At 57.2% G+C, this 13,393-nt stretch overlaps 1 protein-coding gene across 6 annotated transcripts in view; it reads right to left on the reverse strand.

Moving 5' to 3' along the window:
• ABLIM3 (actin binding LIM protein family member 3) overlaps positions 1–2,557 on the reverse strand; it is a 56,469-nt gene extending 53,912 nt beyond the window's left edge. For all 6 annotated transcript variants that reach the window (XR_010072906.1, XR_010072910.1, XR_010072908.1 and 3 more), the window contains exon 1: positions 2,140–2,557. Coding sequence is in view for 1 of the 6 variants with exons in the window: in XM_063349107.1 (XP_063205177.1) it covers positions 2,140–2,152 (13 nt within the window). In the remaining 5 variants the exon portion in view is untranslated. The remainder of the gene's footprint in view (positions 1–2,139) is intronic.
• Positions 2,558–13,393: the final 10,836 nt, after the last annotated feature.

The raw sequence follows: 13,393 nt of genomic DNA on the forward strand, positions 1-13,393 counted from the left end.
TCCCAGGCACACGGACCTGAGAGATACAGGCTGGGTAGGGATGCGCAGAGCTGAGCGAGGCAGCAGCGAGAGGGGAGATGCGGCGGCTTTGGCAACATTCACACCAGCCACAGAAGACGCTGACGGAGGAGGCAGCCCCACACCCTGCGCCTTGCTCACAGAGCCAGCTAGGAGGGGATCATGCCATTGCTAAGAACAGACACGAGGCAGCATCTGGGTATGGCAAGCCCTACTTTGAGTCTGTCAGTTTCCGAAAAAGTGCCTGGAAGCCTACCAGGGCAGAGCCCACTGCCTTGCAGGGTTTGCACAGCCCTTGTACCAGGTGTGGTCCCAAAGGGACCGTAAGTAATCTGTAAGTGATCAGCAGCTGTCACAAAGTTCCCAAGCCTTTACTAAAACACATGGCTACTTCAAAAAAGGTAATGGCAATATTTAGGCAAAGATCACAAAGCCAACCAAAGCACTGGGCAAGGTGGCAGCCTGCTGCTGGCAAATCCAGAAGCTGAGGCACAGCTGAGTGATGTGCCCAAGGTCACAGAGCAAGGCAGTGGCAGAGGGAGGAGCACCTCCCAGGAGACTCCCAGCCCTGCTCTTGCCACCTGCCCAGTGGCCTCCTCCCATAAGTCATGCCAGAGCAACAGGCAGGCGGCATGTTTGGGTTGCTGGCACCTCTCTGTGTGGGGGAGGACCCAGTAAAGGAGTTCTGCAGCAACATCAGATAGTTATAACACACCAGCACCATAAACACGCCTTATCACTATCATCAGCCAAGCTGGATATTAAGAGCTGGAAAGGAATCCCAAAAGGAACCAACACTTTTGTCAAAATTGGCTTAGAGGGAGCTTAGCAGCCCCACCTGCCCACTGTGGCCACTGATCCCTGCGAGCACCGTGTGCCATCCCAGCCTGCGAACCGGACCGGAGCCCGTCACCCAGAGAGGCGGACGACCCTTTGTTATCAGGCACCCAGCAGGCTCAGAAAGAACCAGTCCCTATTGTCTCCTACCTGGGCACCACCAGCCCCGCTCCCCAGGGAGGGGGGCTAGCTCCTGTCCCAGGTGTGGCTCGTGCAGAGGGCATCCGGAAAGTTTTCTTGCCTCTGACACAGCCCAACAGAGCTGGAATCACCTGTTCTGTTGCCTTGCAGCATGCCAAGGCATTTTTCACAGTGTTTTGCTTGGGAACCACCCCAAGCCCTCGGATTGAGAAACCTCAACACACCAATGCAATGGAGAAGTCATTGCTCTGCCGCTTTCTGCCTGGGGGAGTCCTCCTCGCTTCACATAGCCTCTGGGACCCACAGCAGGGAGGGCACCCTCCTTGGGCAGGTTATCCCAGCAGGAAGACCCTCAGGTGGCCATCAGCATTGACTCCTTTGGCTGGAGGCTCACTGCTTTTAGAAGAATGCATCAAAGCTGTACTAGCAAGCTCTCTCGCACATCACACCAGTGAGGAAAAAGAAATTGATTGTGGCTTGATCAAACCTGATCAATCTTTCCAGACTTTGCAACAAGGACACAAAACCAGAAGTAACCAGACTAGTACCAGGTGCCAGTTCTCATCTCATGCAGCACATTTCCAAGCTCTGCTTCTTTAGAAATTCATACATAGCACATGAGTGTCTCTGTCCCTGTCTCTCTCACACACACAATAGAAACACCCACATCCCCAGCTGCAGAAGGTACATGTTTTTCTGTACTGCACCTGTGCTTTGCTCAGGTCCCTGGTTTCTGGGTCTCTCCTCACTCTGCTCCTCCTCATCGGCTGTTCCCCCCGTCCATTTATACACAGGCAGTGGCATCAGCAAGTGAGCCTGCTGCCTGTGAGAGTGCTCCTGGCTCCCTCTCACCATGTTGCATATCGACATTTTAGTCCATGATCTGTCCTCCAAACCCAGGAAGCACAAGCCAAGAAGTACTCAGTGGAGATAAGCACCATGGCTCAGCCCACATGAAAGAAGGGCCAGCAAAGCCAGACCCTGTCAGAAAGCAAAAGGCAGGCAAGAAAACAATAATTAAAAAAATCCATCCTATTAGCCTTGTCAACGCTGTTGTGACATTTTCCTTCCAATTCCTCACAGCCAAATCAGTCAAATATCAGCCCCATCCCCACAGCAAAGGCTGGGCAAAGCCATACTTACTGCTAGTGCTCATCTTGCTGGTCCTTCTCCGTCCTTCTCATCCAACAAAGCGGGCAAAGATGCTCTTTAATTCCTCTTTTTCTCCCGCCCCCCCTCCCCGGCCAGTGGGAGGAGGTCGCCTCTCTCCTTCCTAGGAGAAATATTCCAGCGCGATCCGCCGGCTAACGCATCCCGAGGCAGCTCCGCCACCCAGCCCCCGATCCCGCGGGCTGCCGGACGGCAAGGTCAAGGCTGTCGGCGGCCGGGAGGGGGCGAGGCGACGGCGGGCACACCCGGGGGAGGGTCCGGGAGGGTCCCGGCGGGACGGCGGCGTCCCGGGCGAGGCGCTGCCATGCACTGCGGAGCGCGGCCGCGGCCGCTCCTCTTATAGAGGGTGCGGAGGCGCGGCGGGGGCCGCGCAGCGCCGCTCCGCGCCCGCCCCGCCCCGCCCCGGCGGATGAGCGCGCGGACGGCCGCGCCGGGCGGGGCAGCGCGGGGCGGCGCGGGGGCAGCGCGGGGGGCGGCGGAGCGGGCCCGGGGGGCGGCTGCGGGGCGCGGCGCCTCGGCACCGCCGCCATCTGCTGGGCACCGCCTGCCCGCAGCCCTGCCCGCTCCCCTGCCTGCAGCCCTGCTAGCGGTCCGGCCCTGCCCGCTCCCCTGCCCGCTCCCCTGCCCGCTCCCCTGCCCGCAGTCTTGCCCACCCGCCGCCCTGCCTGCAGTCCTGCGTGTGATCTGGCCCTGCTCACTCCCCTGCCTGCACTCCTGCCCATGGTCCGGCCCTGCCTGCTGCCCTGCCTGCAGTCCTGCCTGCTACCCCATCTGCTGCCCTGCCCGCCGCCTTGCCTGCTGCCCTGCCCGCCACCCTGCCTGCAGCCCTGCCTGTGATCTGACCCTGCCCGCTACCCTGCTGCAGCCCTGGCTGCCACCCTGCCTGCGGTCCAGCCCTGCCCGCCGCCCTGCCTGCAGTCTGCCTCCAGTCCGGCCCTGCCTGCTGCACTGTCCTGCCCTTCCCACTGCCCTGTCTTCATCCCTGCCTGGTGACCTAGCTCGCTGCCCTGCCTGCGACTCCCGGCACCCCCAGGCTGGTCCCTCCTTGCCCTGGGGCTCCCACCCCTCCTGGTGCTGCTCCCATCCAGCCCTGGGTGGGACCGGCTGCCAGTCCCACACTGCTCACTCTCCACCTTGGCCCTGTGGTGGCTGAGCGTGCAAAGAAACGCTCTCCCAGGACAGAGGCATGGCAGGGAAGGATAGAATTCATGCTGAAAAACTAGATTTCCTCTACTGCCAAGGTTCCCCTCCAGCAGCTGTCCAGACTGGCCACCCCCGGCTGTCCTGCCATCCCACGCAAGGCAGCCTCGGTGTCTGTCCCACACCGGGAGCAGGGAAGGGGCCGTGGGTGTCTGCACGGCGCCTTGCTGCAGGATGGAGAGGGGGTCCTTCCCTCGCGAACAGCAAGCAGCCGGCAGCACGTCAGGGTTCCTGGAAGGGCTTCAAAGCCATTAGCTCCTTGTTTTGTTTGTGAGACGCTATCTGTCAGAATAAAGCCATACCCAGCGGAGCTGCTCGCAGGCTGTGAGGGGAGACGGGGCTGTGCCCGCCCTGCCTGCAGAGCCCCCAAGAAGCTGCGCTGCGATGCAAAGAGGCGAGCTACGATCTCACCGCTAATGAAAGGGGTTTTTCATGCGGCGTGACAGGCGCCGCATCCCTCCCGCTCCTGGGGCTGGAGTGCCGCCCGGGGAGGGCCTTTTGCTTTCCCTTTCTCTTGCTGGTTTATTTGCGGCAGCAGATGTTTGCGGTGACATGACAAGACAGGTAGTAAGTCGTGTGAGCTACGCCTGTGCTGCCGGTGACGCAAGGCTTGCTGCTCGCTGCAAGCGCTGCTGCCTGTCCCCTCCGGCTCTGTCCCCTCCCGAGAGGTGTTGGGTGGGTGAGAAGAGCAGGACCAGCAGTGGGGGCTCAGGGGTCCCTGCAGGGCTGGGGGGGGGGCAGGCAAGGGGAAAGCTGCTGCTACGGCACGGTGGGGTGGCTCGGGATGTCCCATGGCGCTGATTTGGGGCCCTTTGTGAAGTTTCCCTGTGCCTGAGAAGTGTCTGGGGTGTCCCCTCCTCGAGGGAAGAGCACAGGACCCTGTCGCAACGAGGCTCACGCCTATCGTATCAGTAACGTCCATTCGGGGAGTCAATAAAGCAGACACGATGTGAGCTGGTCCCCACGGTTCAGCAAGCTAATTAAGCTTCTTCCGCTGACCTGGTTTCCAAATCTTGTTAACTTGCTGCCTTCAGAACAACTTGAAATTTCCATCAGAGACAGGCTGGGCTTGCAGAGGGCTGGGGAGGAGGACAGGGTGCTTTGGCGGAGCTCAGGGGGCTCTAGCGCAGAACCTCTTGCCCTTTGTCCCCTCACAGTTGGACAATCCCAGCACCGTGGAGCTGAGCTGTGGGGAAGGGGCAGTGGGCGCTGCCAGCGGGGCAGGCAGGGCATCAGGTGTCCCCCACCATGGCATTTTTGGGTTTTGGCACTCATGAGCTGACAGCGGGGAGTTCAGACCCCTGCCACCCCCCAACCTCGGCCACTGGCTCCCGTGCAGGGACCTGGCCCCTGTGTGGGCTGCGACAGGGTCCCATGGTGCAGGGCACTGGTTGGAGCCCCTCACCGCCAGCACTGTCCCAGGGTGTTTTGGAAATCCCGTTTCCTTTTCTTTGACTGAGGAAACGGGCTGCAAAAGCTGCCACAAAAGGGTGTTGGGGATGCCTGAGACAAGAAGTCAGAAATGAGGAAATGTCAGGATGTTAACGCAGCCTCCTTTCATCCCTTTGTGTCTGTGCGTTGCAACACAGTCTTTCACGGCAATTATTAGATGCGTATTTTTCCCATAAGGCGCCTGCCTCATTCCGTACCCAGCATGTACCACGTAGCTCAGGCTGGGCAAAGGAAGCTGCTGCCTGCAGGACCCTGCATCATTCCGTGGAAAGGGCCACGATAGTGATGGGGGTAAGAGGATGGAAGAAAAAAAGGTGCTAATTTCATTGAATTTTACTGATTACTTCCCTGGACACAGGTTTTCTTATCTCTGCCTCTGTGCCCCTGCTGAGAGAGTCACCTGAACCAAACTTTCCCTACCCAGTCGATAATTGTGTTTCTTTCCCTAATTCCTGGCTTGACCACCAGCTGGCTGATCACTGGGAGCACTGGAAGTTGCTGGCTGCACATGGAATCACAGGGAGCTGGGCTCAAAATGTGTCTTGTGTTATACCAGCACCAGTAACTCGGAGAAATGAGGCTCGCCACCTCTCCAGCTGGTGGCTTGGGAGGCCACCGCCCATCTGGTTCCATGTGAGGCTGCATTCAGATGCTGTCCCTGGGAAGGGATGTCGGTCCCCAGGGCTGACGGGGGCTGCCACAAGGCAGGGTGCCAGGGGAAATCCCCGAGGAATGGGGACTCACTTCTACATGACTTGGGGGCCAGGTGAGGAATGGAGAGGGGAATGGGAGGGAAATGCAGGTCCCAAGGCCAGGAGAGACAGGGTTAGGAGAGGTCAGAGAGTTAAAAGATCACGTAAGCATCTCTGTCCTCAAAGCGCGTGGGGGGATGGCTCAGCAGCAGCCTTAGCTCTGGCATTTCTGGTTTATTTGAAGCCATGGCATCCCTTTCAGCACACCTAGGTACAGACACATGCGTACACGCGTGTTTGCAAACACACACACATACGGTCGCACAGAACGGCTTTCAGAGGTCCCTCTGTAGGAGCCCCAGGCTTTCCACCCCCTTTCTTTCCCCTTCCACTAGTAGTCATCTTGGTGAACAACCTTCACTGCTGGGCCTAGTGGATCACGGTTGCAGGAGGAGTGGAAATGCCTTGGCCAGAGATCCTGGCTGCAGCCCTTGCTCCAGGGTGCCGTAGCACGCGTGTGTCTGTCTGTCCCAGAGGCAGCAGCTGGCCAAACGCAGCCCTGCCAGCCCCTGCTCCTGGCAGACCTGCCTGCGTGTGCGCTGGCAGCGGAAGGCTCTCCTTTCTCAGTGAGACGATTTAAGGCCAAACAACGGCAGCAAGATGCCCATGGGGACCCCAGCACGGCGCAGCCCGACGCCTCACGCAAAGCACTGGGCAAGCTGCAGAGAAGCAGGACTATGACTCATCACAAGCTGGTGACATTTTCCAAAAAAAGCCTTTAAGTCCAGGGCTGTAATGTTCCCAAAAGGCAGCAGAGAAGCCTAAGGGGTCTGGAGACCCCGTTATACCACAGCACACTGTCTGTGTCATGGGATGGAGGAAATTCTGCGTCGCTGGGCAGTTCCCCACCCATTTTTCTCTTGTCCTGTGCCTCCCCTGTGATGTGGGATCTGGCAGAGGTAAAGTCAGGAGTGGTCAGATGCTGCTGCCCACTGCCGAAGTGCAACGCCAGACTCACTCCTCTAGTGATGACAGAATCGCTTTCCAGATGATAGAGATCGGCATTTTACTTTGGGAGTCCCTGGAAAACATGGCAACTGGGACCAGAGGCAGAGAACTGGGCAGTGGGTGTTTCAAGCAGGGCCCCTGGGAGGCCATGGTGGGACCTGACAGCACAGCTGGTGCCTCATCCAGCACCGGACCCTGCTCCTCTTCCTCAGTCACAGCAGCCACCGAGTCATTCGCCAGGGGCTTGGCTTTCTTCCAGTTTACACAGCAGCACAACAGCCCTTCCCAGCAATTCCCCGTGTCGGCAGGAGGAGACACAGACAGGCAGAGGCAGATGTTCCCCAGGCTGCCTGCATTAAAGTGATAATCAAATGATAGATTATTTTCAAGCAAACTCCCATTTTCAGTCATTAATTTTAGTGCTGTGCAAATAGTTTCAGGGGAAAAAAAAACCCTGGACAGTGGAGAACGGTTGTGAGTTGGATCTGCTCCAGGCGATGCTGGTGTGCACCGCAACCCATCTGTAACCTGTAGCTGTCCTGCAAAGCCAGAAAGGGATGCCTCTGCCATGCACGGGAGGAGCTACGGGTCCTCTGGCATTACCCATCTTATCATCACAGGGGCTGAGTCCCTCGGTCAAGTGCAACAAATGTTCCCAAACCAAAAGCAGATGAGTGAAAGCAAGTGCTGCAGAAGCTCTAGAGTGACTTGTCCTGCATGTTGGGCGCGCTGGGCCTTCACCTCCCCTCCTGAAAGACCAGGACACCAGGAGAGGAGAGGTGCTGTGTGAGCTGCCTAAGGGAGGGGTGATGGCAAAGCCTTTGGGGCGTTAGAAACCAGCGTTTGTCCTAAAACCTGCAAGAGCCTGTCACTCTCTAGCCCTTCAGGAGAGCTAATGTCCCTGCACACACCTCTGCCACGCGAGGAGCACGCTGCAAGGTACGCAGCGAGGCTGGGGCTCCCGGGCAGTATCAGGGCTTGTTGTCAGAGCTCGGGCATCTCGGGGCAGCTCCGTTTCCGTGTAGGTGAGTTCGTGCACATCGTGCTGGTGCTGCCCCTGCTCCCGGCCCCGCGGCGGGGCGAGCGGGGAGCCAGCGGGGATAGCTGCACCGCAGAGCCCGGCCAGCAGCATCAGCAAAGCCATGCAAAGGGACAGCCGTACCAGCTGCAGCTCTGGCCCCCGAGGTACCTGACCTGCTTTCCCATTGCCAACTATGTTTCAACCCATTAAAGGTCATCGGAAGTTGGGTTTATTTTTAGTTTTCCCTTTCAAGTTGCCCTGAAGCAGCGAGGACTGATGGAAGGAAGAAACATCCTCCCTCCCATCAGCCGTTAGGGCAGGATCCCGAGATGTTCCCGAGCCGCCTGTGAGAAGCCCAGCCCTTGGAGCTCTCCATGGAAGCTGCCTGGCACACCTCCCGTCTTCCCAGAGCTCCTCGGGGAGCACCACCTTCTCAGAAAGAGTAATTTAGCCTTGGCAAATGCTGCTTCTTTCTTATCGTTGGAGCGGTGTTATCAAGATAACTTGGTTTTCCTTCTGTTCCTCATATTGTTTCATGGGGAAACTGAGAATCAGGGTGATCCTGGGAGGATTTGGGGGACCTTCAGGCCGGAGCATGGCACTCCTTGCTCCGGGGGCTGGCGGCAAAGCTCAGACCAGGTCTCCGGACCTTCTCTCCGAGAAGGAGACCAAACAACGTAATTAGGAAAAGATAATTTCTTTTTACTCTTCTAAGCGTACGAAATACTGCAGAATGGCTAGCCCCGGGTACGCAGCGGGTTATCTCTTTTCTAGGAAATCTCACTTTTTTTTTTCTTTTTTTTCCCCTGTTCTAAAAATGGAATGCAGACACTTAAAATAAATTCCCGGAGAACAAAACTGAGAAAACACAATGGGATTTGAATCAAAGTGTTTGGATTAATTAGCTTAAACTGAAAGCTTTCATTCTGATTTCAGCCTCGGCTTTACGTACAAAAAAAAATTAAAGCAGCAAAGCTTTGTAAGTTGAAAAATCAAAATGTTCCACCCTGCAAATATCAAAACGAGATGCTTAGCCTCACTGAGCTGCTTTGTTGCTTTCTAAAAGGAAATGGCACCAAGACCAACACCTTTACAAGCAGCTCAGATCATTAAGAGCTTCAAAAAAACCCTGGATCAGCATAAGCAATTAATATCTTAACCAGTTTTTCTCTTTTTCTTCCAGAGAAGAGTCTAAAAATACTGATTTTTTTCCAAATTATCAAAAGATTTCTTTAAATATGTTCTCTTTACTGCGTGGCTAAGCTTGAGCTTGAGCTGTGGGATTTAGATGGGGTGGTCCACAGGACCCCCGGCTTTGCCCAGGCTCGGTGGCGGGCACTGCCCGTATCCCCGCGTGCTGGGCTGCCGGGGGGGAAGCAGCACTGGATTTGCTTTTTGGTGCTATATGGGTAGGAGACGGCTATTCAGTAACCCGTATCGTGGATCTTGGAAGGAAAAGTAATATGGAGGTTGGGATTTTATACATGTTTGGAGTCTGAAGATGAACAAAATGCGTTTTTGTGACCATTTTCCTACCGCGGGTGAAATTGGAAAATGAAAAATTGGAGATCTGGGGGGGTTGTGCTCACTTTGTCATTTTTCGTTCTCCTTCCTTGTGCTGTTCATTTCTGTTTCAGTGGCAAAATAGGAACAGTGTGAAAGCAGGCGCAGGGGAGAATAATAAAGGAAAAGAGAGACTAGACGGGAGAAATACAGGGAAACTGAGAAGTTAAACTGAAATATTTTGACAGTTTGATTTTCTAGAGATATTTACAAATGAAACACATTTCCTTTGGAAACCTCTCCAACTTTGACATTTCGAGCAGTTTTTCCTTCTGATCTTCAGTCAGTTCTGTCCAACGCGGCACCCGACCCAGCCTTGCCTGCAGCTCCCAGGCGGGGTTTGCCTGGCCAGTTACCTGACCCGTAGGGTCTTTAACGCCGAGACAATAAAATCGCCGCTGGAAATGAGCGTGGCTTCACTGTCTGCTCGTTAGCACGGCACACGGACACTCGCTTTTGCAAGTCAGCGACCGGCAGTTCCCAGCTGGGTGCTCACAGCAGTCCCTTGCAGATGGACTCCATCAGAGAGTTATCTTCCCCGGGGGTGTCCTTTAGACCTGGCTGGTCATTCTCATGTCACCGCTGAGCCCGACATTGCTCCTCGGGATGCCAGTCCCCTATTTCGGAGCCTTCCCTTGTTTTCCCTTGCAAACCCATTTCTGCAGTCCCACAGCGCTTGCCCCGTCCCAGGGCTATTCCCCCACCCCGTGGACCAGCTGCAGGCTGCTGGTGGCCGGGGGCTGTGGGCAGCAGGGCTGGGCCTGGCTCCAAGGCCGTTTGTGCGAGGCTCGGACTGCGCAGGGAACGGGACGCTGGTGGCACGGTAGTTGCTGCCACCTAATGGCTCTGACAATTATTATGCTTGGGGGGGGAGAGCCCGGCTGTACTGTGCACTTCCAACGCTTGGTTGGTAGCTATCGGCTAATGAGCTCTCCCATGGGGATGCAGGGGGGGACCAAGCCTGAAAAGCAGCACGACATCTCATAAGGTGACACTGGACACAGAGGGGAAGGCAGAAGTTGTGCATTTCTATTTCAAAGCCAAGGACAAGATACTTGTCAAAGCAGGACGAGAGGTGATGCTTGCTGGCCCAAGCAGCCAGTCCCACTATCACACCCTGCGCCTGCAAACTCATGGAAGCAGCAGGATTTGCATGCTGAAGGTCTGCATCCCAAACTCACCTGGGGAGATGTGATGGGAGCCTCCCAGCTGCCAAGAGCACCCCTCAACCCATCGCCCCTTTTGCGGCAGGGAGGTGGGCAGGGCAGCGAGTCCCAGGCGGGGCTGCATGTGCCTGGGTGGCAGGGACATGGCTGGAGACCCCCAGCCTCCCAGATGGGGACCCCCAGTCCCCAGATGGCAGAACCCCAGTGCACCCAGGCATCTCCACTCTGCCGACAAGGGCAGCCCAGTACTGGCTGCGGTGCCCTGACGCCGGTCCTGCACACATCCTCGGGTGGAAGAGCAGCCGCCTGGCTTGTGTCTCGCAGCCAGCAGCTGCACACCAGGGGCTCCCAGACCAGTCTGCAGCTTGCAGGAAACCAGCTCAGATTCACCTCTCTGGGACACATAGACCTCCTTCACAAAGAAAGGCACAGTGCCACCTTTTTCCAGTTTATTAGATGGGAATGGCACGGCCTCTGGGCTTAGCAACAGCTCCCCAACACACAGGGGAGACCTCAGAAAGACCTCCCCAGAGCCTGATAGCTGTGGGCAGCCTGGGGCCATGGGAAAACCTGTCCAGCACATACAAAGCCACAGTGCAAAGGCTGAGATGGCCACTTGCACATGGCCATGTCCAGCCAGCACTTTCCCTGTGTACCTCTGTCTTGTGAGCAGCGATCTCCTGTGGGCCAACAGAGAGGATCCTCTTCAGGTTACCATGGGTCTGGTGAGGTGGGCTCCCAGCCAGCTCCTGCCTGAGCTCACCACCCCAATGTGGGCTGCAGGTGCTTATCTGCACCCCAGGTCCTGCCTGGCCACACTCAGGGAGGTCTTGGTGTCCCTCAGAGGCTGGTAGCTGTCTACAAGCTACCTGCCATCAATTCCTCTGCATTATTGATAGGGTTAAGGCCATTTAATGTTCTGGCCAGTGCTGGGAAGAGATAATTCCAGACTGGGAGAAGAGCAGGGATGAGGGATCCAAGGAGAGAAGCTGTGACTGGATGGGGCAGCAGGAAGGGTGGAGCTGGGAGACCTCTTTGCAGCAGCTCTTCCATCAGCCAAGAGAGATCAGGTAGCCAAGAGACACTTTTCATCACCTGGGGACCCTCTTCTGCTGCAAAGACCGGGTGGATCTGGCTGCCAGCTGTGAGTCCATCCCTGTGGGGCTGATTCCTAGGATGGGTGGCCATCTTGGCTGGATGCACGGCAGGGACAGGCTTCACGGCAGGGGGAGAGCTGAGAAAGTAGTGCTGGAGGTGAGAGGGGGCACAACGGCCCCAGGGGAGGCACTGGTTAGAGGGGCGGCGGGAAGGGCTCCTCTTCTGCAGGTGACATGGAGAGCAGCCCCTGCTCCATCCCAGGAGAGTCAGGGGTCTGGGACTGGGCTGCCTGGGGACGTGGGACAAGCTGGCAACATCAGAAGCTCATGACACCTCTCCTTGCGTTCCCTTGTGCCCTCCACTGGGGCCAGGCGTCCTTGTGCAGGATGGCATTGCCGTGGGGCGGAGAGCCTGGCCCCCCACCCGGCATTCCTGCAACCTTGTGGTAGTGCAGGCAGGAGAGACCTGACAGGAGTCAGAGGGAGCTGGGAGGAGTATCCCGAGGGTGTGCAGCAGTTTCGCGAGCTGTTAGCTCAGATCTTGCAGAGGACACGAGGTCCAGGCTACCTCTGCGACCTTGGAAGATGCTGTTCTAGAGGCAGGAAGAGTTTTTCCCCAATAGTCCTATGCCTAAAATCTGCTGTGACGTGGGATGCTGTGGCTTGTCCCTCCTGCAACCGTTGCCGAAGCAGTGGTGGTCCAGGAAGGTGCTGTAGCTCTGCCTGCGCCTGGGCGAGTGTGTCTGCCCAAGGCAGTGCGCTGGAGCAGTGCCTGCTGCGGGCAGGATGGCCAAGGAAGGGACGCAATGACCAAAAGAGCTTGAAAAGGCTCTGAAAGGTGGCACCGTGGGGCTGTGTGCTTGTGACTGCTATTCCTTGCTGCTCTCCTATACCTTGTCATTAAGCTCTCTACAGCAAAACGGGTGGCTGTGAGACACCTGCGCGTGCAGCATCATTGCGGGGCTTTCCCAAAACCTTCCTGCAAGCTGAGCTGGAAAAAAACCCAAGCACAGGGGTGAACTAAAAGGCTGCTTTCAGCAACACAGTCTCAGGCAGGAGCCCCAGCGATCTCCAAACCCTGTAGCTCAGCTGGCTGGCTGTGGTCCTTCCTTCTTCCTTCCCATGCCTTATCTGTGGCCTCCACGTCCCTGGCTCTGTCTCCGCGCAGTCTGGAGGCTCCCCTGGGCGGTGACGCAGCGCCGCTGCCTTTGAAGCGATGGTCATGTTGGGAGAGCTGCTGGCAGGAGCAGGGAGGATGCTCGGGGTTCACACCCCGATACCAGGGAAGAGATGTCACAGCACTGCTCCCTGCACGGCTCCCTCTGGTGCCAGGGTGGCCACTGTATGTGCCAAAGGGTGGTCCCAGCCGCCTCACCCACCCCAGCACGGCCAGCACACACGGTCTGTTTTCCAAGAGAGCTTACTTCCTCCGCCCCTGGCTGAAAACAATGCGAGAGGAGCAGGCCTCAGCATTTCTGAAAATTAAGCGCTGAGTTCAGCTTAGTTCAGCCCCGGCGCCCGCTTAACCCTGTAGTTGCAGGACGGAGCAGATTTCCCAGTGCAGGCAGCAGCTCTGCATTGCCCTGTGCTGCATGGGACGGACAGGAGTAAGAAGGGTCTTGGAGGTGGAAGAAAAACCTTTGGTGAGGGCCATCAGCGAAAAGAAATATCTGAAAGCCAGGCCTGTCTGGCTGCGTTTCAGTGACTTGCCGCGCCGGTTTTGCTGAAAAATGTTGCATTTCCCTTGTGCCCCGCAGCCGTGCGTGAACCCTCTCCTTCCCGAGCTCCCCTCAGCTGCCGGCACACCAGGAAAGATGCTGTCCCAGTGCCACCCCGCCTTGGGCACGCAAAGGCATCCATGGAGGTACGTGGGGGCAGGTCCCTCTCCCCAGACTCTGTCCCCCCACCCAAGCTGGTAGGCACTGGCGTGCAGCCTGAAGAGCCCAGGATTGCGGGGGGGGGCGGGAGCGGGGCATGGCACGGGCAGGTGCTTATCACCACCCTGCACCCATTTACAGAGGGTGAAAG

Source organism: Chroicocephalus ridibundus, chromosome 11, assembly GCF_963924245.1.
Source record: "Chroicocephalus ridibundus chromosome 11, bChrRid1.1, whole genome shotgun sequence".
Classification (NCBI taxonomy): Eukaryota; Metazoa; Chordata; class Aves; order Charadriiformes; family Laridae; genus Chroicocephalus; species Chroicocephalus ridibundus.